At 36.9% G+C, this 26,626-nt stretch overlaps 1 protein-coding gene across 6 annotated transcripts in view; it reads right to left on the reverse strand.

The window, feature by feature from the left end:
• Positions 1-323: 323 nt before the first annotated feature.
• The window catches only part of KBTBD3 (kelch repeat and BTB domain containing 3), a 28,198-nt gene continuing 1,895 nt past the window's right edge, over positions 324-26,626 (reverse strand). For 2 of the 6 annotated variants that reach the window (XM_043994946.1, XM_043994945.1), the window contains exons 2-3: positions 7,621-7,865; positions 324-2,742 (exon numbers count right to left, since the gene is read on the reverse strand). In XM_043994946.1, coding sequence (XP_043850881.1) covers positions 1,137-2,742; positions 7,621-7,841 — 1,827 coding nt within the window. In that variant the 5' untranslated portion in view covers positions 7,842-7,865 and the 3' untranslated portion in view covers positions 324-1,136. Of the gene's footprint in view, positions 2,743-3,529; positions 3,565-6,451; positions 6,622-7,451; positions 7,520-7,620; positions 7,866-26,626 lie in introns of those variants that run through there. The other 4 variants (XM_043994947.1, XM_043994949.1, XM_043994948.1 and 1 more) reach the window with 4 other exon arrangements.

Consider the following 26,626-nt stretch of genomic DNA (forward strand, 5'->3'; position numbering starts at 1 on the left):
CTAGATCTAGAATCCTATATAAAACAACCATGGAACCATGTAGCTGTTAAAAAAAAATTGCTTCCAAACTGAGAACATTTGTTAAATATGTGTGTGTGTAGGTATATCTATATCTATATCTATATCTATATCTATATCTATATCTATATCTATATCTATATAGATATAGATATACACATTCATATATAATAATAATCTCTGCAAATTAAAATGCTTGCATAGTAAACATTCTGTTACCTGGTATTCTCACTCACTAACCAGATTTCTTTGTTAACTAGCTCTGTTCATGACCATAGCTGGGGAAAAAGCATAATAATTCAAATAGTATCCTATGGCAATAGCACTGGAGTCAAAACAAAGAATATAGAATTGTTTCCTTACTAATATCCAAAATAACTGTTCTTCACTCCTCCCATTTCCACTTTCCAGAACCTTCTTGCTTTTTCCTAAAGAAAAAATGGGAATTTAAGAAGTATCAACCATTTCTAATGGTTTTAAAAATAACTTACATAACATTTTATGATACATTTTGCCTGTTTTAAAAAGCATTTAGATGGTTTGTTTTTTTCTAATGGCCAAGGTCAGTAAGCTTTGGTTTTATTATACTTTGAACAAAATTCCATGGATTAGGTACTTAAATAATGAAATAATCTAAGCTGATGCCTTTGGTATATTTAAAGTCTTTCTTGCAGACATGACACTTACTCAGAGTAAGATTAAATTATCCTCAGCATAGTTTTAGTGTTATTTTTTCCCCAATATCTCAAGGATCTTTAATTTCCCTGAGTTGATCCTCCTTCTACCAATAGTTTACAACATCTTTATAACAAAGTAGGTTGTTTCTGGCCACACCTGATGTTTGGTATTAGATGATTTTTTTCCGTTTTTCTATTTTTTTTTAGAGAACTGGTAACTATATGTGCATATGCACTATGTATTACATATGTATGTACACAAATGTATGCATTTACATATAAATAACAGGCATCTTTATGAATTTAAGTGGTAGTTCTCAGTTAACCATAGTTTTTGCTTAACTAGTACAAGTCTTTCTCCAATCATGCCAGATAGCAGAGTGTACTGTAAATATCTTTTGGAATTGAAATAGTTTTAGAAAGAGATTCTATTACATGCTTTTAATACAAATAAGTAGAAAACCACGGGTCCCTGTATTTATTGAATTGAATCACTTGGCAATAAAACTCAGTTAATGCTTTTGGCATTGGTGATACTTCTTCCCACTCAGATCTGTTGCTGTGGTAGACCTGCACTTCATCTGTAATTTCATCTGGAGCATAATCACCACCTAATATGTAAATTTTATCTTCAATTCCAACTGCACCTGCATTAAATCCTGCACATTCAAAAGATCCTTCCCCCTTCCAAACACATGTGTCTGGACAAAAACTATAAACCTTGTAGGTAGAAAGGTCACATATATACAGTGTGGAATTTACTGGTACTGCCTTGATTAATGTTGCATGAAAAAACTGGCCAAATTCTGCTACTAGTTCAGACCACTGATCAATTGTGGCATTATATTTAAAAAAGCAATCAAGAGATGGGTTAAAGGCATCAGTAATCTCTACTTCAGATCCTAGAACATAAATCACATTTTGGCAAGCACTTGCTTCTGGATAGTATATGCCTCTAGGCAAATGGCTTACAGATAACCATTCTTTGGAAAGAGGATTGTAAGAGTCAACATCCAACAGACTTTTAATGTCCTGAGCTCCTCTAGTTTTTCCACCTATGACAAACAATTTATTGAGAGCCACAACGGATGTGTGCATGGTTCTTGGTTTTTTCATTGCTGATACTAAGAAGAAGTCATTCTTGACTGGGCAGTAGCACCAAGTCTGATCAGTGGCATCATGATATGACTCAGCAATATGAAGTCGAACAGTTCTGCAACATTTACCTTTGCAACCACCTGTCATGAATATTTTCTCTCCATAACTAGATAGACTAGACCCTGGCAAATCAATCATGTGAGTCTGTGGCAGCACTTTCCATTTATCTGTTTTAATATTATAGCAAAATGTGTGCTGGTTTTCTCCTGCTTCTTCAGTTTTGTGAACAAATATATATTTTTCAGTTGTGGATGGACGTGCATCTGGAAAGAGTCCACTGGAACGTTGCACACATTTAATTGCATCCCTGATTATGTCAAAGCACTTGGTGCTTTTGAGTAAATGATCTTCCGAGAGGAGGCAGTCCTGTAGAGTCTCCTCAGATAATTGATGTAAGCGTACTTTTTTCATCAAATGAGGCAGATGCTTTTGCCTTGATTCCAGGTTATGTTTGGTCCAATTAAGAACTGCTTTCAACACAGATTCTTCTTCAGGAACATTTAATTCATCTGCTTCCAAACATTTTTGTAATACTCCAAAATTAATTTCTAAAAAGTCTGTGGATTTGAGTAGCAGAGAAAAATGATGCTGTACAAATTTGAGTGCATGGTCAAACAAATGTGAAGCACCATAGCTATCTGATATTGATAACAACTGTAAACAATTGACAAGATCAATACTTTTTATTAAAAAATCACTGCAAGCTTTGGAAAGGTATGAAACTTGAAGAAATGATGACAACTGGAAGATCATTTCCACATTGTCATCTGTTATTTCTGTTTTTCCAGTATAGGCATAATCAAGAAAAGCTTTCACTGCTTTGGGGGACAAATTACTAATGGTGACACTCCCATCATCTCGTTCTTTCATGTTTACTTCAAACATAGCCCTGTAAAAAGAAAAGCAAATGATATGTGAATAGTAATATTTTCCTCCTCTTTGTCTTTATCCTGATATAAAATTAAAGAGCTTTAACATTATAAGAAATATATTTTTAAACATACTGTTTACACATTACACGCACATACCTATGTATATAATTCGAATGCACACAGTGCCTGGCACATAGTAGGTGTTTTATATATGTTTACCAGTTGATTAAATTATTTATCCAATTTCATATATTTATGTATATATATAGTGCATGCATGTATGTATGTATGTAAGCCTAGCCATCTTTTGATAATTTTTTTCAACTGCAGCAACTGAGGACTATTTAGTAGGATGGTATGTGGAGAGGCAATGAAACAGGTAGGAAATTAAATACACTTAGAATGCTCTAATGCCAACTTCAATTTCTAGTTTTAACTCATAATGTTATGATGTTGTTCATATAACTCATCAATAATATCAAGTAGTAGCTTTATCACATAACACAGTGTAGTAATATTAAGTTTTGGAGAATGTTTCAATTTTTGTTTTTATTATATGTTTAATGTGCAACAACTGGACAATAATTGTAAAACCTCTAAAAGATTCAGAATTTCCTAAGACATGTTTTTGAGAAGTCTCATTGTTTGATTTGGTTATTGACAAAGCTATTTAAAGTTGTGTTAAGATCAATTTTGTAGGAAACTTTCTATCTGATTGCCAGTATCTGAAACACCTGAGAGACTTTACAATCACACCCAGAACTCTAAAGCTGAGGCTTGTTAGTTGATCATCAGCATCCATACCTGAAAAACTTTCATTCCGCAGCTACACCCAGAGGACATTCCAAGAATCATCTGAGAAAAGACTTTCAAAGACTTAAATGGACATTTTCCTGTTTTTCCTTTCCCCATTGTAAACATTGTTTATAATGTCCACTTACTAAAGGGGAGTGCCCCCTTTAGTTTTTCTCTGTTTGTAATGTCCACCTGCTAAAGGGGAGTGCCCCCTTTAGCCTCTGTTAATGCATTGCTCAATTTCTTTTCTCTCTTTTCATTCCCTTTACTTTCTTAGTCATAAGTATCTGTAATGTTATTGCTTCATGTAAGGAAATGATGTTTCTTCATGAAGCACAGGGGGGGAGTGTGAGAATCAGGGAGCTACCCCCTGCTGAAAAAGACATTGTGAGAACCAGGATGACGCCCCCCTGAAAAGAAAGCATGTGACTAGCGTCTGGAAGTTACATATATTCATAGACCTCCTGTAAGTCATGTCAATCAATGGACCAGCCAATTAGCTTGGAACTGTATTTGGGTACTGCCCAAAAATAGTTCTGAAAAAACAGCCAATATATTGACTGTGTCTGCCAATATACAAGCTCATATCCTCTTTATACTTTTTTTTTTCAGGGCAATGAGGGTTAAGTGAATTGCCCAACATCACACAGCTAGTAAGTGTCAAGTGTCTGAGATCAAATTTGAACGCAGGTCCTCCTGAATCCAGGGCCAGTGCTTTATCCACTGTGCCACTTAGCTATTCCCCCCAAACTCTTGGGTTTTTTTGTTTGTTTGATTTATTTATTTATTTTTTTTGCGGGGCAATTGGGGTTAAGTAACTTGCCCAGGGTCACACTGCTAGTAAGTGTCAAGTGTCTGAGGCTGGATTTGAACTCAGGTCCTCCTGAATCCAGGGCTGGTGCTTTATCCACTGTGCCACCTAGCTGCTCCTATACTTTTCTCAATACTGTTCTAGTATAACCTAGTATCCTGCTTCACTGATAAAATAAAGGTTATACAATGAGAGATCCCCCAGGTTACCTATTCTATTTCTCACCCAACTCTTTGGCTTTTTGCAGTTAACATTTTTGTCTCTGGGGGTAGAGAATGGGAAAGGTGTCTTTTCCTAGGGCTGGAGGTGAGTATGGTATTCAATATGTAAAGTGGTCAAACAGTATAAAGATAAACACTTTTGTAAATTAATGAAATACTAAGAAATTAGATGTTTGTTTCAGTATAATGTAGGAAAATCTAATTTGTTCTCTGATTTTCTTTGAAAAACATACCTGCACGTTATCTGAGAGAATGAGAGGATAAAGACAACAATAGTGCACTGAAGAATTTAATAAGTAATAGGTATAGCAGAAAAAAGCATGTAGGTATAACAGAAAGATAGTTAGGTGGAAGATGTAAATTACTATTTCAGGGGGAAAAGATGTTAATAAATCCCTATGGTTATTGGTGGAAGAATACAGAGGAACTCCTCTCCAGTAGGTAGAAAAAAGAGAGTGCGAGTGTGTGTGTGTGTGTGTGTGTGTGTGTGTGTGTGTGTGTGTGTGTGTGTGTGTGTGTGTGTGCAACTATAGGACAGTAATTGAGAGGAAAGATGAATGAAAAACTTTCAGTTTCTTCTCCCTCCTTTGGAGTAGTGAGAGAATAGAGGTAGAACATCACAGCGTAAGAGAAGTTAGAGTTGGGTCTACCCAGAAGAAAGGGTTGTCTTAAGTGCTTAATAAATATTGACTATTTGACTACAATGAAGAAGGAGGGTAGGAATATGTAATGAAGCTGGAAAGGTAGGGGCTAGATTATGGATGCCACATATGGTCACTTAAATTTTACTCAGTAGGCAAGAGAGAAGACCCTTAAAGATTTTCTAGCCAATGAGTACCACGATAAAATCTTTGAATAAAGATTATTCTGGCTTTAGTATGAAAGATAGATTGAAATGGAAAGAAATTAGAGGCAGAAAAACTAGGAAAAACAGCTTTTGCCAAGAGTTCAGGTAGTTGTTATTAAAGGGCCTGTATAATGATTGTCTAAGTGGGAAGAAGGGAAGAAAAGAATTGGGGAGATGTGCAGAAATGGAAAAAAAACTGGCTTTGGAACTGACTAGATGCAGCAGGTGAGAAAGAATAGCATAAAGCAACCCCACAGAAGTATGAGTGAGTGAGACAAAAGTTCTTGTAAGGATTTTTGCTGGGGTGGGCCTATGAAGTCTGGGTTTGGGCACTTAGGGAAAATCAGTTTCTATAAGGTGGTGAATGTATCTTGGTACTAATTATAGAAGAGGAAGTGGTTGGCTAGACAGAATGATAAAGCTCTGAGAAGGTAGTAAAGAGGTTCATAGATTCAAATGGAGGTTAGTATGACATAAAGATGGACATAGGACAAGTGAAAAGACAAAGAACAGAGTTAGTCCTCTGGACAAGAATTATGAAATGCTTTCCAACATAATCCATGACTCCACCAAGCAGATTCTAGGGAATTCTTAAAGGGGTAAGGAGTAAGAAAAGAAGTAGAATGAAAACAATGCATTTTACAAATGGGTGTTACAAATAAACATATTTGGTTGAGTGGGAGTATTAGGCATCCCACTCTTATCTGAACTGGGAAAATAAAGTATATAACAAGCAAAATAGAGAATAAAGAGCTTGATATCAGACAGGGAAATAGGTGGGAAGGAGATTTTCAGGGAGATTAGGTTCAGATTTGGATTAGACAATGAAGCAGAGTCCAATCACTGATCTGAAAGAATATATAATGTATACATCTGTTCACACACATATACATATATACACACGTGTGTATATACATATATATATGTATATAAAATGTGGGTGTATGTATATAATATGGACATATAGTTGGTGAAAAGGATTAGAACTATTATTCCATCGGTATAAGAATCTTTCTGGTGAAGACACACCCTAGAACAATGTGGGTTGGTACCTTCTCATCAATTTATAGTCTTAGAGAGCTGCCCAGGACATGGAAAGGTTAATTGACTTCCTCAGAGTCACAAAGTTGGTAGGCGTCAAAGGCAGAACTTAAACCCTGGTCTTCTTGGCCAATCCTTGATCTCCACAAAGCTCTTTCATGTATATCTCTCTCATATGCAGCTAATGGAAGAAATTTTGAACATTTGAAGAGGAATAGAGAAACTCAAAAATTATAATAATTCTAAAAAGTTCAAGAGCTTATTTTTTAAAAGATTAACAAAGTCAATAAACCATTAACTAACTTGAACTTTTAAAAAAAGAAAGTGAAATCAAACTGCCAAAATAGAAATATGATCTTAATTCATAGCAGATTAAATCAATGAGAATTCAAGGTTGCTTCCATATTTTGAGATATGTAAATGATGCAATATAATTTCAGTAGAATTCTATTTTGATAGAAAAGGGAAAAGCAACCAGATTGTGTGTTAAGTCTCATTTTGTTCATTTACCAATACCTGAAGAGAGCCTGTTTTTTAGTTTTACATGCCCTCTAATAGCAACTGTTGGTAGCTGGCAGAATTTCACATTTAGGAACTAGGAAGACATAAGCACCTTTAACAAAGATGGTTCTTCACTTCCAACCTATTATATTAGGTTTTTTTTTGCAGGGCAATGAGGGTTAAGTGACTTGCCCAGGGTCACACAGCTAGTAAGTGTCAAGTGTCTGAGGCCGGATTTGAACTCAGGTCTTCCTAAATCCAAGGCCGGTGCTTTATCCACTGCGCCACCTAGCTGCCCCAACTTCCAACCTATTATAAAAGGCAAATGTCAGGGGCAGCTAGGTGGTGCAGTGGATAAAGCACCGGCCCTGGAGTCAGGAGGACCTGAGTTCAAATCCGGCCTCAGACACTTGACACTTACTAGCTGTGTGACCCTGGGCAAGTCACTTAACCCCAATTGCCTCACTTTAAAAAAAAAAAAAGGAAAAGGCAAATGTCACAATATTTTACCTTGATTCCACTTGTGGAAATCTTTTCTTTTTTTTAAAGGAACACAAATTATCAAGGAACACACCATCCTATTATGAATAGAGGATATATTTAAAACATGTCGACTTCATAATATGAATTATTTACATTATCCAGAATTTGATATTTGAATCACAAAGAAACTGTTTACCTGAAAAAGTCACTGCATGCTGCTAATACACAACGATGGCATGGGATTATTTCATCTTTTACGATTATCTTAAAATCATAAAAGACATTCTTCTCTCTAAAATTCTGTAGTACATTTAAAATTTGTTGCCCATGTTCTTCAGCCACAAGAGAGTTGCTTTTCTTATCAGGTGGAATTCCATTACACATGGCCCATCTAAGAGTATCCTGTGAGCAGTCCATGACTAATGGAAGCTGTCCTTAGAACTAAAATGGAAAAAAAAGATTAATTTTCATAATAAAATGCCTCAACTTTAAAAGCTGTTACTTATTTTCAATTATAAGAAAAGTGCTCCTGACTACAAATGAAATCTAATGAGTATATTATGAATGTTAAAACATTTAATTATAAAACTCTAGGATTTTAACTTTTCAAAAATATTAACATCAATAAAATTAATGTTCACATTGTAGTAATGAAAATTGAATGTGCAGAAATTGCAGAGCTTCTTCTGGAAAGTTAGGGATATATGTATAGTCATCTTAAAGAAGTAGTTTTGATATTTCACATAGGAAACTAAGTTTCACAGTGCATAGAGAGAATGTTGTACCTGGAGGTAAGAAGACTGTCTGAACTCAAATCTGATCTGTGATACTTTCTAGCTATATAATTAGTAAGGTTAAGTCAATTAACCTTTACCTTAGTTTCCTTATCTGTAAATTGGGAAAAATAATAGCACCTCCCTTCTAGGATTATTATAAATGTAAAATGAGATGTTTGGAAATCACTTTATAAACTTAAAAGCACTATAAACATGGTGACTGTTATTATTCTATTTACTCTCCTTCTCCCTTAATATATACCTTGATATCATCCTCTATTCTTTACTCATTTTGTCACCAATTGAAAGGTGGCCCTTCTCTTCTCTAAGGTCGACACCTCGACTTGTACCTTTGATCTCATTCTCTCTATCTCTATTTATTGCCTCATTCACCACAGACTACAAATACTCATAGGTCTTTCCATCCTTAAAAATTCTTTCTGTTACTATTTCCAAAGACAAGCATCCTATATCTCTCCTCTCTTTCACAGCCAAACTCCTAGAAGCTGATGTCTGGATTTGTCCCTGTAAAGAATTAATTGTGATCTGAGGTTTCTATGACCCCATCTTTTGCCTACAATTAGAAACCCCATGCGCCCTAACCCTGGTGTACGCCTGTGTGCCCTGACCTTGCTCTGGCGTGCACCTACATGGGCCTGGCCAAATTATAATGAGGGCAGCCCCGCCATGAATGGAAGCAGGGTGAGGGCAGTCAGGTGACCTCTGGCGCCCGGAAGCTGAAGGGGGGCTGGGGTGGGTTAAAGAAATTCACTAGGTTAGTCAACTCCTGGCTGGCTTGCTAATCTGTAGGGGCCAAATTTTAATTGGGGAGGGTTAGTTAGGTGGCTCACTGCAATATTGGGGCAAGGAAGGAGATTAACAGCCTCTTTCAAAAACAGAACAGGGTTTATTAACAAGAACAAACTTAAAAACACAAGTAAGATTAGTAGAATTAAGGGAAAGGAAAAAAAAAGGGATGGGGGAAGGAAAACAATACAACCTGAATCACACCACCGCCCAGGGCTCAGCAGAACACCTAGCTGCATCTTGTCTCTTTCCGGCTCCAAGCCAGAATGACAAAACTCCTCCCTTCTCCTTACCAGCAACCCCTGGACTCCCAGGAAACAGGGTGGACAGACACACAGCCTCAAGTTAATTGGCAGGCATCCCTGATTGACAGAATTAAGAAGCCGCTCTATAACTGCCAGACTCCCTTCAGCTTCTGGATGCCTGAGGTCACCTGACTGCCCTCACATGGCTTCCAATCATAGCGGGGCTGCCCTCATTATAATTTGGCCAGGCCCATGCAGGCACGTGGGTGCATGCCGGAGTGATGTCAGGGCATATGGGGTTTCTAATTTAGGCAAAGATGGGGTCATAGAAACCTCAAGTCACAATTAATTCTTTACATCCCCAACTTTGTTTCATCAAGGAAACACCCTGTGTTTCTTGATGAAACAATAAACAATAAATAAAAAATAATATAATATCATAACCTATGCTAACAAAAAATATACTAATAACAATATAGGAAAGGGAAAATATATATTACAGATGATGTATACAGAACAGAAGGAAAAAACAAAAATGTTCATTTAGAGCCCTTGAAATCTTGTCTTTGTTGAGTGTTAAGATGCCATCAAGGGGACTGGATTGTGGTCCAGATTCTGGATTCTGGATACTTTCACTTGTTTAGCTGTTGAACTGCTGGATTTCCACTAATCTTTAGTATAGCATTGTCAATGATCAAATTAAACAGCGAGAGTTCTTCAAAATTTAACTCATATAGAACAAATTTAAACTTGATACATACAACATATTACATCCCCATTTCCTCTTCTCTCATTCACTGTTTACTCCTTTGCAATTGGTTCCTGATTTCATCACTCAATTGAAATCTCCCTCTCCAAATTCACCAGTGTTAACTTAATCACCCTATCTGATTCTTTTTTATTCAATGCTTTTTAAAAAATCTCTGAATTCAACACTGCTGACCATCTTCTCTTCTTGGATGTTTTTTCTTTTCTGGAATTCTGTGACCCTGAACTTTCTTGCTTAGCCACCTACCTGTCTGACTTCTTCATACTCATTATTCTATTAGTCACTTCAAACTGGACCTCCTATAATCATCTCAAACTCAAGGTGTCCAAAACAGAACTTATGATATTTTCCCCAAAATCCATATTTCTTATAAATTTCTCTTTTTCTAATGAGTATACCACTATTCTTCCAGTAACCTAGGAGTAATTTTTAATTGCTTACTCTTACTCACCCAATATATGCAATAAATTGTCAAGAACTGTCAATTCTCTGTCTATCATATTTGTTCCCTTCTCACTACTCATCCATACACCACCCTAGTTCAGGCCCTCAGCACCCCCTGTAATAGCCTCCCAAATAATCTTGCCTCATCTTTATCCACTACAATTGGTTCTCTACACAGGCCTCAAAATAATTTTCCAAAGACACAGTTCTCACCATGTCATTCTCTTACTCAAAAATGCTATAGTGATTCTTAATTACTTCTAGGATCAAATACAGACTACTTTTTGGCATTGAAAGCTCTTTACAAACTGGCTCCAACCAAACTTTCCACAATTATTAGACATTATATCCTTTCACACATTCTATGGGGTATTCAAGCTAGTCCTTTGTTGTTCCTTATACATCATATTTTATCTCCCATATTTACGTTTACACAGACTGTACCTTCCTGTCGGGGATACACTCACTCATCTCCAACCCTTAGAATCCTGAAATTCCTTCACATCTCAGTTCAAATGGCATGGTTTCCCCCTGAAACTAAGTGTTCCTACACTATCTCCCCTACCATTACCTTGCATTGGAATAAAAATAAAAAGAATCCATTATCATATCCTGAAAGGAACCCATTGAGAACAGGATGAAGTCACAGAATAGCTCAAGAGGCAAAGTAAAATTTTTTTCATTAGTCACATAAGTTCAGCCTTGCTTGACCCAGATTGTTGTTGTTGTTTTTTTTAAATTTTTGCAGGGCAATGAGGGTTAAGTGACTTCCCCAGGGTCACACAGCTAGTTAAGTGTCAAGTGTCTGAGGCTGGATTTGAACTCAGGACCTCCTGAATCCAGGATCGGTGCTTTATCCACTGTGCCAACTAGCTGCCCCCAACCCAGATTGTTTTTTATAGACTTTATTTGGAGAAAAACTTCCCACCTGCCATTTAATTTCTTTTCTTCCATATAATGGAGAACTGAGAAGCTAGATACTCTAATGAAGAAGCCCATGCCACTGTATCATTAATTTTATTGGGGTGGGGATGGAAGGGGTTCTGAGCGACTTGGGAGCTGGTAGTTAGGCAAAGAATCCCACAATTGTGGCTATCCTTCAGTGCTGCCACTCTAGCCAGAACTAGGCAGAGCAAAATAGAAGCTGGGACGTATCCTGGAGGACTGTGTTAATGGTGAGCAAACCTGGACCAGTAAGACAGGACAAAGCAGTGTGGTGGAGGCAAGACCAAGGAAAGAATGTGTGAGACTGGCTGATGCAGGTGAAACATCTCAATGAGACCAATGGGTTCCAAATCCCAAGGCTTCCCTCTATTTCCTGTGAGTGATTATTGAGACAATCTCGGTGAGTTCTGAACCCAAGATTCTTTCCTTTCTCTTCTTCATTCTCCACACCTATCATAGTTAAGGTGGTGTGTGGGCCAGGGAGAGAGTTAACGAGATGGAGGTTTTGTTTGTTTGTTTTCCAGTTTCCCTATTAAAATTTTAAAAAATAATTCCCACTATGATCCCTGTTATGACCTTAATGCATAGCCAGAATATGTATGAACATTAAAAAGAAAATCATCTAATTCTTATGAATGAGGTGGGTAAATTTCCCAAATATAGGGTGGGAACTCAAAGAAGAAATAAGAAATTTTCTTCCTTTAACTAATTGTAGAATATATTACAGGTTACATACCTAGATTTATATGATTGCAGGATCACCGACATTGACTCAGAAATCATGGAGAAGACATAACCTGTCAGTAGTTATAAGGGAGGGCCCTTTGATAAGCAGTTGGGATACAGTGGTGTGGAAAAGAAGGCACACTTGGACTCAATAATTTGACAAAGATCACTTGGCTGGTGGCCTGCTGGTAATGGTACTTTGTGGTAACCCCCCCTCCTCCTCTTCCCTTCTCCACATTATACTTCCTAGCAGGTTACTTAACAAATTAATTGGCAGCCTGCTTCTCTCTAAGTGGCAGAAGGAAGGGAAATGGTCTGGTGTAGATGATATAGGTACTGCAATACCATAAAAAATACACCTACTCACTTCATCCATCATGGCAAATTACATTAAATGATTTTTTTCTTGAAGAGTCAACTAGATGGTGAAGTAATTTATGCATCATATGTCTATGTATATATGTATCTAAGTATATAATCTACAACACCTTGGGTTTTTTTGTTTGTTTCATTCTCTCAGACTCCAAACTCTAAAGCATACCACATTTAAATTGGAAATAGGTTTGTTTCATATAATATTCTTCTGGGATCAATTTCTTTTAATGCTTTAAATGTTGAAGACCCACAAATACAATTTAAACGAAGTCTACATTATCCTGAAATTTATAAATATTTTACATTCTGCAGCCTTAAGTTTGAACACCAGATTCATGGGCACTGATATATCAAACATTATTTTCAGATTGACTTCATTCAATAAAAAAGAAATAGATAAGTAAGCAAAGTAAAACAAGCAGCAGTCTAGGGAAAATAAGGTATAGTAAAGTAGCTGGCATCAGGAAGACGAAGTAGATGAACGGGTTATCTTATAGGCATGTCATAACAATTGAGAGGGCAAGTACCTCAAATGCTTACTTAAAGTAATATGTAATACAATGAAAGGCATGTTTTAGGGTGAGAAAAGCAGACCTCAGGACAAGAGACAGAAATATTTAGTGTAGTGTAACATCTTATCACAAAGGTACTTAACTTGGGGTTTATCTTATGTAAAAGATATTTTGATAGCTGTATTTCAATATAATTTGGTAGTAATACCGCAAATAATGCAAATCTAGCAAGAAATTATAAAGTATTTAAAAAGTAATTTGTTATTACTTCAATATGGTTATCACTACTAAATGATTTTTTTCCAGTGATAGGCAAGCAAGTGTATACTGCAGGCAGGAAAGTGAGAAATACCATTTTCTATAAGTTATCAGTCATTTAGTGTCACACAGTGCTTTAAACATCTTAGTTTTTATTTTTATACACACAATTCAAAGAAGACTAGGCATAATTAGGAAGTAAGTGAATAAAGCTTTCGGTACCCTCCTTTTTCTCTACCCTTTTCAAGAGGGTATTTTTGAGGCTCAAATAAGATGATGGATGTAAAGCATTTTGCAAACCATAAAACACTATATAAATTTCAGTTGTTGTTATTATTAGCCACCAGGCCTATACTCTGGTGATGACTTCATTGTGTGAGCTATTAGACTCCCATTGAACTTAAGCAATGCAACAGAGCAATACCAACTGGACTCCAAGAAACAAATGTATGCACACATACTTTTATTAAGTTTAATTAATTATAATTTATAATATTATAATTATAATTTAATTAAGTATAATTATTAATACTATCTCATTAAGTTTAGACAAAACGAAATCAAACTCTCATTTGTAGCAATTGCTAATTTCTGAGCTATAGATGCTTATACTGAAAAAATTAATAATGAACTCTCTCAAATCTATTAGAGCTGGCTCCAGCATAGTTCTGCCTCTTCCACATTGGGAACATGACCTTTCTACCATAAATGGAAGAAAGACAAAAGGTAATGTCCTCCCAAAACAAAAGAACCTCCACATTGTGCAGTGTTGGTGGAGAGGAGATAAATGCAGAAGATGAAAGAATTTTAGAGAATGATAAGGCTAGAAAAGCAGGAATAATAATAATAGTGACAATAATAGTTATTATATAGCATCTACTATATACCAGGAAATGGGCTAAATGATTTACAAATATCTCATTTGAACTTCATGATAAGGGATGGAGGTGCTGTTGTTATCCTCATTTTGCAGTTGAGGAAACTGAGGCAAACAGAGTTTAAGTCCTTATAGTCTTGTTTAAGGTCACACAGCTTGTAAGTGTCTGAAGTCCAATTTGAACTCAGGTCTTCCTGACTCCAGGCCCACTCTCCACTCTGCCACCTAGCAGCCACGGGAAGTCTTATAGCAGAAGCAATGAGGGGAGGAGAAAGCTGTGTATGTAGTTATTTGTATATGCTTGGACAGAAGACCAAGAAACAAGAGAATCAATGTCATAATAGACAGAATGATGGGCTGATAGGCAGGAAATCTGCATTCTAGTCCTGGTTTGTCAGTAAATAGTTGAGTGATAAGATTCTTAACTTCTCTAAGGTACACCTCTTTGCCTATGCTTCCACATCTTATCTAAACCAAACTTTCCCCATGAAAATACTACTCCCTGGCTACTCTTCTCCTATGTATTGTCTACCTCTACCAGAATCTAAGATCCCTTTATGGGGAAGTAAAATATATAATTCTGATTACAAGAAATTAAAGTTTTTTCACGAACTAAACTAATACAGCCAAAATTAGAATGAAATTAGGAGGCTAATAAAAATTTTTACAGTAACTTTTTCTGATCAAAGCCTCATTTCTCAAATATATGGGGAAGTGAGACAAATTCATAAAAATAAGAGCCATTCCCCAATTGATAAATGGTCAAAGGATGTGAACAGGCAGTTTTTAAGATAAAGAAATCAAAGCTACCAATAGTCACTTGAAAAATGTTCTAAATCATTATTGATTGGAGAAATACAAATTAAAACAACTCTGAGATTCTACCTCATACCTGTCGGATAGTCTAATATGACAGAAATGGAAAATGACAAATGATAGAGAGAATGTGGAAAAATAGGTAAACTAATGTACTACTGCTGCAATTGTACACTGGTCCTAATATTCTGGAGAACAATTTGGAAGTATGTCCAAAAGATTATAAAACTGTGGATACATTTTGACCCAGCAATACCACTACTAGGTCCGTATCCCAAAGAGACTTTGTGTGTGTGTGTGTGTGTGTGTGGGGGGGGGTAATGAGGGTTAAGTGACTTACTCAGGGTCACACAGTTAGTAAATTTCAAGTGTCTGAAGCCAGATTTGAACTCAGATCCTCCTGAATCCAGAGCTGGTTCTTTATCCAATGTGCTACCTAGCTGCCCCCAAGACTTTTTTTTTGGGGGGGGGTGAGGCAATTGGGGTTAAGTGACTTGCCCAGGGTCACACAGCTAGTAAGTGTTAAGTGTCTGAGGCTGGATTTGAACTCAGGTCCTCCTGAATCCAGGGCTGGTGCTCTATCCACTGCGCCACCTAGCTGCCCCAAGACTTTTTTTTAAAAAAGGAAAAGGATTTATATGTACAAAAATATTTATAGCAGCTCTTTCTGTGGTACCAAAGAACTGGAAATTAAGGGTAATAATGCCCATTAATTGGGGAATGGCTGAATGAGTTGTGGCATATGATTGAGATGGAAAACTATTGTGCTATAAGAAATGATGAGCAGGATGCTTTCAAAAAAATCTGAGATTTATATGAACTGATACAAAATGAAATGAGCAAAACCAGGAGAACACAGTATCAATATTATAACAATGATGGACTGTGAAAGACTTAGCTTTTCTGATAATTATCCAAGACAATTCCAAAGGACCCATGATGAGATAATGCTTTACACCTTCAGAGAAAGAAATGTTGAACTCTGTGTGATTGAAGCATACTTTTTTTTTGGGGGGGGGGCAGGACAATGAGGGTTAAGTGACTTGCCCAGGGCCACATAGCTAGTAAGTGTCAATTGTCTGAGGCTGCATTTGAACCCAGGTCTTCCTGAATCCAGGGCTGGTGCTTTATCCACTGCGCCACCTAGCTGCCCCTGAAGCATCCTTTTTAAACTTCATTTTTCTTGTATTTTTTGTTTATTTTTTTTGGATGGTATCTGGTGTGATACGTTTTGCATGACTTCACATGAATAATCAATATCATATTTCTTGCCTCCTTGGCTTCAGAAAGGACCAAGGAATGGTCGATATGATGTTTGTTGCCTCACAACTCCAGGAGGAATGCTAGGAGCAGAACAGAGGTTTGTATACAAGGTTCATAATTCTGACCAAGGCCTTTGATTCTGTCAGGAGTGAGGACTTATGGAAAAGCATGTCAAAATTTGATTGCCTGGAGAAATTCATCAATATTGTATGTTAATTTCCAGATGGCTTGCTTGCCTGCATTCTGGATAATGGATAATATTCTCATGCTTTCCCAGTGACCAATGGAATGAAACAAGGCTGTGTGCTTGCTCTCATTCTTTTTAGCATGATGTTGTCAAATGCATTTAATGAGAATGAAGACATTAAAGTCAATTTCTACACTATTGGTAAATTATTCAACAATCCTAGACTAAAGTGGAGGGAGTATTAGTGCATGATTTTTTTGTTTGCAGATGATTGAGCACTTAATGTATCCTCTGAAGTTGAGGTGAAACAAAGCATGGATCAATTCTCTGCTGCTTGTGCTAATTTCGGCCTAACAATTAACACCAAGAAAACAAAGGTGCTCTACTAGCCAGCACCACACCATCCATACGTGGAATAATCAATTGCAGGAAATGGAGAAGTTTTGAATACTGTGGAGTTCACCTATCTTGGTAGTATACTTTTCAAGATGTACACACTGATAATGAGGTTGGTGCACGCATTGTGAGTGCTAGCTCAGTGTTTGGGAGGCTCCAAAGGGAAGTGTGGGAGAGAGGAGGTATCAGGCTGCCTAACAAATTGAAGGTCCACAGAGATGTGCTGACCTCATTGTTGTATGCCTGTGAAACCTGTACAGTATACCAGCCCATGCCAGGAAACTGAATGATTCCCATTTGAATAGTCTTAGGAAGATTCTGAAGATTGCCTGACAGGATGAAGTACCAGACACTTGAGGTCCTTTCTCGAACTAAACTGGCAAGCATTCAAACTCTACTGCAGAAAGTACAACTCCAATGGGCTGGCTATGTTGTTTGAATGTTCAAAGTATGCTTGCCTAAAAGATTATTTAATGGAGAACTCACACAAGGCAAACACCCACATGGTAGTCAGAAAAAGTGATGAAAGGAAACTTATGATCTCTCAAGAACTTTGGAATTGATTGCATGACATGGGGGACAGTGGCACAGGACTGTCCAGCATGGCAGGCCCTCATCAAAGAAGGCGCTATGTTCTACAAGCAAAGCAAAATTGAAGTAGCTCAAAGAAAATGCAAGATATACAGATTTAGAGAACCCACTCCAAATGTTCTACCAGTGGTAGAGCATTCTGAGCTCATATTGGTCTGATCACCCACAGTCAGACACACTATAATTTGACTCTAGTATAATGTTGTCATTTTGGTCCTCTTCAAGAATGAAGGACAACAACCAACTAATCAATTCTTGCCTTCTCAATGGGTGAGGGAGAGATGGGAGCGAGAGAGGCAATTGGGAATTCAAAATTTTAAGAAATTAATATTAAAAATAATAAAATTTAATTGTGAAAAACAAAAATAAAAGAATGTAAGCTCCCTGTGGGCAATAAAAATGTTTCCCTTTTTGTATTTCTATTCCTAGTGATTATCACAAAGCTTCAAACATAGTTTATGCTTAATGTTTTTATTCATTCTTTCATTGATTTATTCTTTTATGTTTTTTGTTGTTAAGGGCTAAAATTCTAGCTAGTCTGTCTAAAATATCCAATGAGTGGTCGCCAATAAATTATAAGCTTTAGCAAGAGTTAGACTTTTAAGCATTTATTAAGGAGAATAAGAATTTGGTAAAGAGAGAGAAAGGCCTAGATTCCTATCTATTAAAGGGAGAGCACATTTCTAGCTCCGCTCTCCACCAGAGTCCCAAGGAAAGAGCGCAAGACCAAGCACCAGTCTCTTCCTTCCTCCTCCCACTAGCCCACGTCACTTCCTGACGCCAAAGAAAAGACTCCTGGTCTTGCCCTCAAAAACCTTCACTTCATGGGTGGAACTCTTCTACAGTAAGTCTCCAGCAGGTGGCGTCATTCCAATTGTTACATTGTTTGGATCTCTTTTTTTATCAGTATATGGAAATTCCCTCCACTAATGAAGATCAGTTACTCCTCTGTAAGCTATCATCTTAGAGAGATGTAAATTAGAATCATTATTGCTTCCCCCATCCCAACCAAAATTTCAGTGTTCTTGTGCTCTTTCCTTGTCTCCATAATCTGATCAAAGACCCAAATGATAGCAGTCAAATTTTAGCACTGAAGCTTCTAGTAATAGGAGCTATAGGAAATGGAAGAATGTATATAGTTAAAATACTATGCTGTACAACTGTAATAGGATGATTTTCCTCTATATTTAGTTGTAAATGCATATTTCAGGTGCATATGAATTAAATGAGGTTTCCTGGGCTGACCTGTGAAGCCAATTACCATTTATACTTTTGTTTCAGGAATATATCTTGTTCATAATTAGGGACTGTGTGTGTACTACTTAATTAAATTTAACCTCATTAATGAAATCCAGAATTTCAGAGTTGGAAGAGATTCCAGTGACTTTTTTAGGCTTATGCTCATTTGTAAAAATCATATAACATTAGTGGAAACTGAAAGAAAAAAAAGAGAAGAGCAATTTCATCTTCTGAGCAAAGGAGAGGAGAGGGTAGGATGATATTAAAGTGATTTAAGGAATAGAACTGTAGAAAAGAGGGAGTTCACAAAGTATGGCCTCAATTAATTCAGTGAAGTGTGAAGCAAGGTCTTCTACTGAAGGGGAAGAGCAAAGTGTTAGGAAGTAGTGACCTGATAAAAGAAGAGAAGGTATGGAATAGCTATTGTAAAGAACATGACAGAGTTGAATAGAGGAGTCTAAGAATTGGTGTGCAGTAGTGAGGGCCCAGTTGAGATTACATAATATCAATGTGTAGTGGACCTAGTCAGCATATGAGTAGGAAGGGGACGATGCAGATGGTGAAAATGATACAGGGTTGGGATTTGGAAAAGAATGAGTGGTGACAAGACAAAGGGCAAGGAACTAAATCATAGAGAACAGTGTAAAGCTGAATTTTTAAACTACAGGGTTGAAAGTTTGAAGGGTGGAAAACAGGGAGAGATGGAGCATCAGGAAGTAAGTGAGGGCAGATTTAGGAGGGGTTAAGTATAAAGATAAAAGACAGTAAGTTATGGTCAGATGCAAAATTGTGTATTTGGGAGATGAAACACTTCTGAATGAGATCAAGCAACATTCCTGAATGTTGCTGAGATACAAAGAAGATGCGAATCAAAAGACCTGAGGAGGCTGATAAACTGTGGGTATTTATGGTCACATCAATATATGATTTGAAGTATCCAAGCAAAAGGGTAGAGATTGAGGTGAAAAGGAAGACTGAGATCTGGAAACTATACTCTGAGAAAGGAGTGAGAATGATTGCCTTCCAGCAGAAAGTAGTCACCAGGATCTATATAGGGTGATATAACTGGAGATTGATGGTGATAGAGAAAAAGTCTGGTCTTTGGGTGATATTTCTGTGATAAATAATATAGGCCAGATAACAATTTCCACAAGTGGTCTTTAATACTAGCTGACATTTATATAGCGTTTTAATTACAAAGTGCTTTATATACATTATCTCATTTAGTCCTCACAACCATATTGTGTGGTAGACACTTCTATTCTTACCCCAATTACCCAGTGCTTAGCACAGTCCCTGGCATATAGTAGGTGCTTAATACATATCTACTCAATTTAATTTGTTGAATTAACAGAAGATCTCAGAAAAATTAAATGACGAGGCTTAGTTTTTTTTTTTTCTCACATCTGGTAAATGTCAAAAGCAGAAACTGAACCTGTCTCTGTACTTCATACAGTATTATTCACAACATCATGCTGCTGTCTTTTCTTAAGCTTAAACTATGAGCATGTTCAATAAACCAATCAAGCATTCATAGAAATTGCTGGAATGAAAGGGATTGTACAGTTCATAGAGTCCAACTTTCTTATTATAAGGATACTGTGTCCCAGAGTGGCTGTTGTGAAAATCGAGTGGTCCAAGTCATGGAGTGAGAACACAGACACTGTCCAGTTAATGGAGTGGTTCTACTTTTTTAGGTTAGATACACCATTAACAGTCTGGAGAAGGTCACAGATCCCCTTATCAGATTGTTTGAAATGCATAAAAATAAAAAAAGTTTACAAAGGACACCAATTATATTGAAATGTACATATCAAAAAATTTTTAAAACTTTATGGACCCCAGGTTAAGAACCCACTGTACAGAGCTTATCTGGACTCACATTTACTAGCCATGGGTCCTTTAGCTAGTGCCTGAGCCATAGCTTCCTCATCTGTGAGAAGGGATACTACCACTTGTATCAACCACCTCACAGGTCATTAGACTCAAATGAGATAATGTATATGATTGTGTAACAAGATCAAGTACTTTTCAAAGGATAAATTGCTGCTATTAAGTCTCTCCTATTTCCTATCTTGTCTCCATTCTCTCTTCCTATTTTCCCTTCTACACTCTCATTTCTCTCCCCCCCCCACCTAAATTAACTGTAACATATAACTAATGTTAAGTGTTGTTGCCTTTGCTGAATAAAGTGTTGAGAAGGATTAATTATGTTTCTTCAACAAACAAAATTGAATAACTTTTTATATAAGGCCCTAGATTGGTACTTTCTGTGCCTCTATAGCCTTTGAGAAATGGTTCCTGACCTCTTGATCTAAGCAATGAGATTTCAATAATTTTCAGTTTAAAGAGTGTGCCTGGGGCAGCTAGGTGGCGCAGTGGATAGAGCACCGGCCCTGGAGTCAGGAGTACCTGAGTTCAAATCCGGCCTCAGACACTTAACACTTACTAGCTGTGTGACCCTGGGCAAGTCACTTAACCCCAATTGCCTCACTTAAAAAAAAAAAAAAGTGTGCCTGCTGTGTTCAAAGCACTAAAGGGACTAGAAGAAAAGTATAAGGTATAATTCTTGATCTCATGGGGCTTATAGGAATTATATTGCTCAAAATTTATTTACCCACAGTAATTTTTAAATTGAACTATTGCTGCCCAGGCAGAGCTGGTAGGCCTCTTTTTCTCCATGGTTCCCTTTATCCTTTTGGGAGAATCAAAGACCAAGATTTAAAGGATCATCTCTATCTAGAAGACATAAGAGCAATCGTAAAGACAACAAATACGGGAATATGAGGCAAAGATAGTTATGTTTATTGATTAATTTCTACTTTTAAGAATATTAAAATACCTGAATTATGCCATGTCATTATTTTTAAATTAATTTAGGTTCTTAGATAATTCTAACTTCTGTGTCACAGTACGACAAAATTATTTTCTCCAAGTTTGTGCTTAGTTTAAGACAAAAAAGGACATTTACTATGCCATTCATTGGGCAGATATAAATAACCAGTAGACATACTGTACTTTTGCTTCCCTACTATAACCTTTGAGAACTCAGTGTCACATGTTTACATGACATAAGAAATATAAGATCTGAAAGGGTCAAATGGGTTTCTAGTTAAATAATCACAATTATCAATAATAATCTTATTTTTCTTTTCTTCCCTTTAGCTCTGGAATGTATGAGTAAAATTTCTGCTTCTATACAGTGGTTGCTCTTACTTGAAGGGCTTTCCATTCTAGACAGACCAGGTTTCTTTAACCCAGAAGAGACTCACATTAAATTGTCTGTAAAATGACAGAATTGGACTAGTTAATCTCTAATGCCTTTTCTAGCTCTAACATTTTATATTTTTCTAGTATCCAAATTAAATGAAAAATTTCATTTACTGAATACTTAGCATGTGTACAATCTTGTGGGAAGTACAATAATAGGGAAACAAAAGAAATATAATTGAAAGGATCATTTTCCTGGAGCTCCCATTAAAGAAATGATCAATTTCTCAGGAGATCTGAAGTAAAAATTATTCCTTATGAAATAAAATTCAACATACTATTCTAGTAAATAAAATGGAATGAATGAAGGAAAAGAAAAGAAAGAAGAGTAAGGCTAGTAGAATATAAATTTCTATATCCAAATTTGAAGAAGACAGTACAGAAAAAACCTATTATAAAACTAGTACATCAATCAGCAAATATTTATTGACCTTCTAAGGGGGATGAAAATCAGTATAAGATGTAGTCCTTGTACTTGAGGAGTTTACAATCTAGATGCAGAAATAAGACATCAATTACCTGATCAACAAGTGTTCTTTAAGCGCACATTATATGCCAGACACTATGTTAGGCATTGGGTAAAATTAGAAAGAAGAAAAAAATCTTTACTTGAAATAAACTTACATTCTAATACAAATGAATAGCTAAACAATATAAAATTTAAATGATAGTTCAGGACAACACTAGAAATTATGGGCCAAGACAGTAAATGAGTGATTGCCAAATGACTGGTAGAGAAAAAATAAGATCACTTTAGGTAAGGATAGTTATGGAGACTTCATGGAAGAGGTAGGACAGTCAGAGAAGAGAAGGGAGAACAGTTTCAGTATTATCCTGTACAATTTAAATTCTAATTTCCCTTTAAGGTCTAAACGAAAAATTTCTATTACCATGAAGAATTGTCAGTTGAACTAAGTGTCGTAGCGATCTTTTCTTCTGAATTATTTCATTGGTTAGATACCCAGTATGAAAGACAACATTATATAGTGGAAGAGCACTTAATCTGGAGTCAGAAGACTGGGGTTTGAATCCCAGCTTTGGTCCTTATTACTTAAGTGACCTTAGATATAATCCAGCTTCCTAGGGCTTCAGTTTCCTCATTTATAAAACAAAGGAGATGAACTAAATCATTTTTTGATCAAGTATCAGAGTTGGGCTTCAAATCTAGGTCTGAACTTTCTAATCAGGCACTCTTTCAACTATATAACAGTGTCTTTCTAGGGCAAGTAATAACCTTTTTGGGCCTTAATTTCATTTGTAAATGAGAAGGTTGAATTAGATGATCATTATGTTGCCCTTTAGCTACCAATCACCAATGGACTATTGAGTTCTGGAGAAACAAATATAAAAGTGGATCCATGCCTGTCATGAGGGAACAAGGGGAGCTCTCTAAATTTCCTCACCTGTAAAATGAAGGGGCTGGATTTAAGGGCTTCTAGATATCCTTCCAGCTCTATATTTTCATAGATAGCTAAATACAGGATATATACAAAATAAATATACAGTTAGTTAATATTCCAACAACTAGAGGAATTGGGAAAGACCATTTAAAGAAGGTGGCAAGTGAGTTAAGCCTTGAAAGGAGCTAGGAATTATAAACAGATGGGAGGACGAAGAGATCATTACAGGAATGGAGGTTAGAGATGGGATAAGTAGGTCAGTTTTTCTAGAACCTGGAGTTTGTGAAGGGGAATAGTGTATAGTAAGGTAAAATAGATAAGCTGGGGACATATAGAGAAAGGTTTTTTAAATGCCAAACACGGAAGTTTTTCTTCCATCTTAAAGGCAATGGAAAGCCATTGAAGCTTCCTGAGCACAGAAATGACATGGTCAGACCTGTGCTATAGGAATATCACTTTAGCAGCTGTGTGGAGGATGGATTAGAATGGAGATGAGATTGGAGGTAAATCGGTTAAGAGTTTAGGGGAAAAGTGATGAAGGTATGGACTGGGTTAATTTAATACTGATATAGAAAAGGGGATGGATGTGAGAGGTACCAAGGAGTTTGAAACTATAACATTTAGCCACTGATAAGATGAGTGGTAAGAGAGAGTGAAGAGTCCAAGATGACCTAAAAGTCAAACCGACTCAAACTTGGGTGACAGAAAGAATGGGTGTTATTAAAAGAAACAGAGAAGTGTGGAAGGGGAAGGGTTTTGGGGAAAGATTAGCTCTCTTTTGGAAATCATTAATGCGGGCAGTTACAGAGGTGTGATTGGAGCTCAGAAGAAAAATGGGGGCTCAATATGACAGAGATGGTAATCGATTCTTGGAAACTGATGAAATCCCTGAGACAAAGTGTAAAAAGAGAAGACAAGAAGGTCAAGCACAAACCCCTATGGTGTGCTATAGTGAATGTGATATGGATAATGTATCAAAAAAAAAAAAGACAAAGAAGAAATTGTCTGACAGATCATGATAGAGGAGTGTCATGAAAACCCAAGGAGAAGAGAGTGTCTAGAAAGAGATGTCCAGTGTTGAACTCTGGAGAGGTCCAGAAGACTAATTTTTAAGAAGAAGAGGACTGATAAAAAGCAACTGAATTAAGCAATAAGGAGTACACTGGTGACCTTTAGCAAAGTAATTTTAGTCAGGCAGTGGGGAAACAAAGCAAGCCAGATTGCAAGTGAGTGGGAGCTGAGAAAGTGCAGCCAAACAGCTTTCTAAGGAATTTATTTGTAAAAGGAAGGGGATAGGGCAGTAGCTTGAGGGACAGGATAAGGCGAAGGTTTCTTAAGGATGGGGAAAACTGGACCTGTTTGTAAGCAAAAGGGAAAGTGCCGGTAGGTAAGAAGAGGCTGACAATTAGGGAGGAGATAGGAACAAGGAAACAAGGAAAGGGATTTGTATTGTCAACGGGAAGGGCCACTTCATCCTTTCAGATTCGAGCAAAGAAGAGAATGGGGATGACACTGAAGTGATTCAAAGTATAAAACTGGGAAGGAAAGCTTCCCAAAGGATGGCCTGATTTTTTTTCAGTGAAGTATAAGGCAATGCCTTCTGCTGAGAAGAAAGGCTGGATTGATATTGTAGGTGGCTTGGGGGAGGGGGGAGTGTGTTTGGAACAGCTTCTGTGAAGAGCATGATAGAGAAGCATTAAATAAATGGTATGTAGCTGTGAGGTCCAGTTGAGATTATATAACATAAATATGTATTGGACCTAGTCAGCAGGGTGCTATGACTTTCTCCAGTGGTGTTATCAGTATATGAATAAGAAGAGAGAAGGAAGACAGTGGGAGTAAATCGGTTAAGATGTGGAAAGGGGTAAGTATAAGCATACAAGGAACTCAAGTATAGCAGTGGCCAGGCACCCATGTGATCAAGGCAATTAGTACCCCTCGCATTGTAGGGTATTAATGTCCTTTCCTTCTTAAGGTGTTCTTGTGATGTTCTTTCAAAGGTGTAGTGTCTTGGCTGAGTCAGTCACCCATTTGGGCTCTCTGGTCCTGTACTTCTTGGAAGCTCAATTACTAAATGCCAGCATTAACTGTACTCTAAAATCCTTGACTGGTTCATTCTGCTGATCCAGGACAACCTCTTTGGAGCCTCCTCCACTTGACTTTCTCTACTGGTTATGGTGTCTTCTATTTGAGGAGTGATTTATCTACTGGAAGATGCCATTGAGGGGTTAGGTTAGGGGAAAGGAGTCCTCAACATAATACCCTTTGGTAGAGGCACAGGGGGCTATAATCCACAAAGATACTCTCTGACTTGAATGATTCTCCACTGCTTGATCTTTCTTTCAGGTTAACTTAGTCAGTGCTAAGCGCCTCCTATCATTTAGAGAATGCTTTCTTTCTTTCTTTCACTGGGGTTAAGTGACTTGCACAGAGTCACACAGCTAGTAAAGTATCTGAGACCACATTCAAACTCAGGGCCTCCTGACTCCAGTGCTCTATCTACTTCACCACTTAACTGCCCCATCACTTTAGTTAAGGGAAAAACAGGATATGAACTATCTTTTCCCCTTAACTTATCAAATTAACTTAACTTGATATTAGCATACTAAGTTTGTTAACATATTCTTAGCTGTTATTGTGCCTTTTTGGGATTACAGGAAATTCTTTCCTATTACTTGAGGTAATCCTCATGATCCTGTATCTCTAAGGCCCACTTTGTGCCTATAAAAGTGTTTTGTACATAAGAAAGGTTTTATTTATATGTGTATGCATATGTAATGAAGCAGTGTGATGTAGGAAAGAGGAAAAGAGTCAAGAGACCTGAGTTAGTTCTAATCTACCATTACCTGTGTGATTGAGTGAAAGGGTGGGGGTTCTAGCACAGTCAACTTTGGAGTTCTTTACCATAATAAAATCTGCATATATGCCTATTTCATATGAGCAATCCATTTCAGAGGTCTTTAATTTACCAAAAAAAAACCCATCTTCCTTCAAAAGATTTTAGAAGTTTACAACAATTACATAAGTGACGAATAAATAGAAAAACAAAACAAAATAAAGAACACTTAGAAGGAAATGGCCAGACTTTGCTATGGCAAAAAGAATTACAAAAAAAGGAAAAAGCTAAATAGCATATATTGCCTGACAAAAGAAATTACACACAGTTCCTAGAAGAGTTTTTCCTGTAAGTTTATGAACTGAAGGAGGGATTTATTTCACGCAAAGGAATTCTATAAAGAATACTGGAAAAGGACTCTAATTTCGGGAGATATTGCTATAATGTTCAAAAGGATGATGATTCTTGCA

Source organism: Dromiciops gliroides, chromosome 3 (genome assembly GCF_019393635.1).
Source record: "Dromiciops gliroides isolate mDroGli1 chromosome 3, mDroGli1.pri, whole genome shotgun sequence".
Taxonomy (NCBI): Eukaryota; Metazoa; Chordata; class Mammalia; order Microbiotheria; family Microbiotheriidae; genus Dromiciops; species Dromiciops gliroides.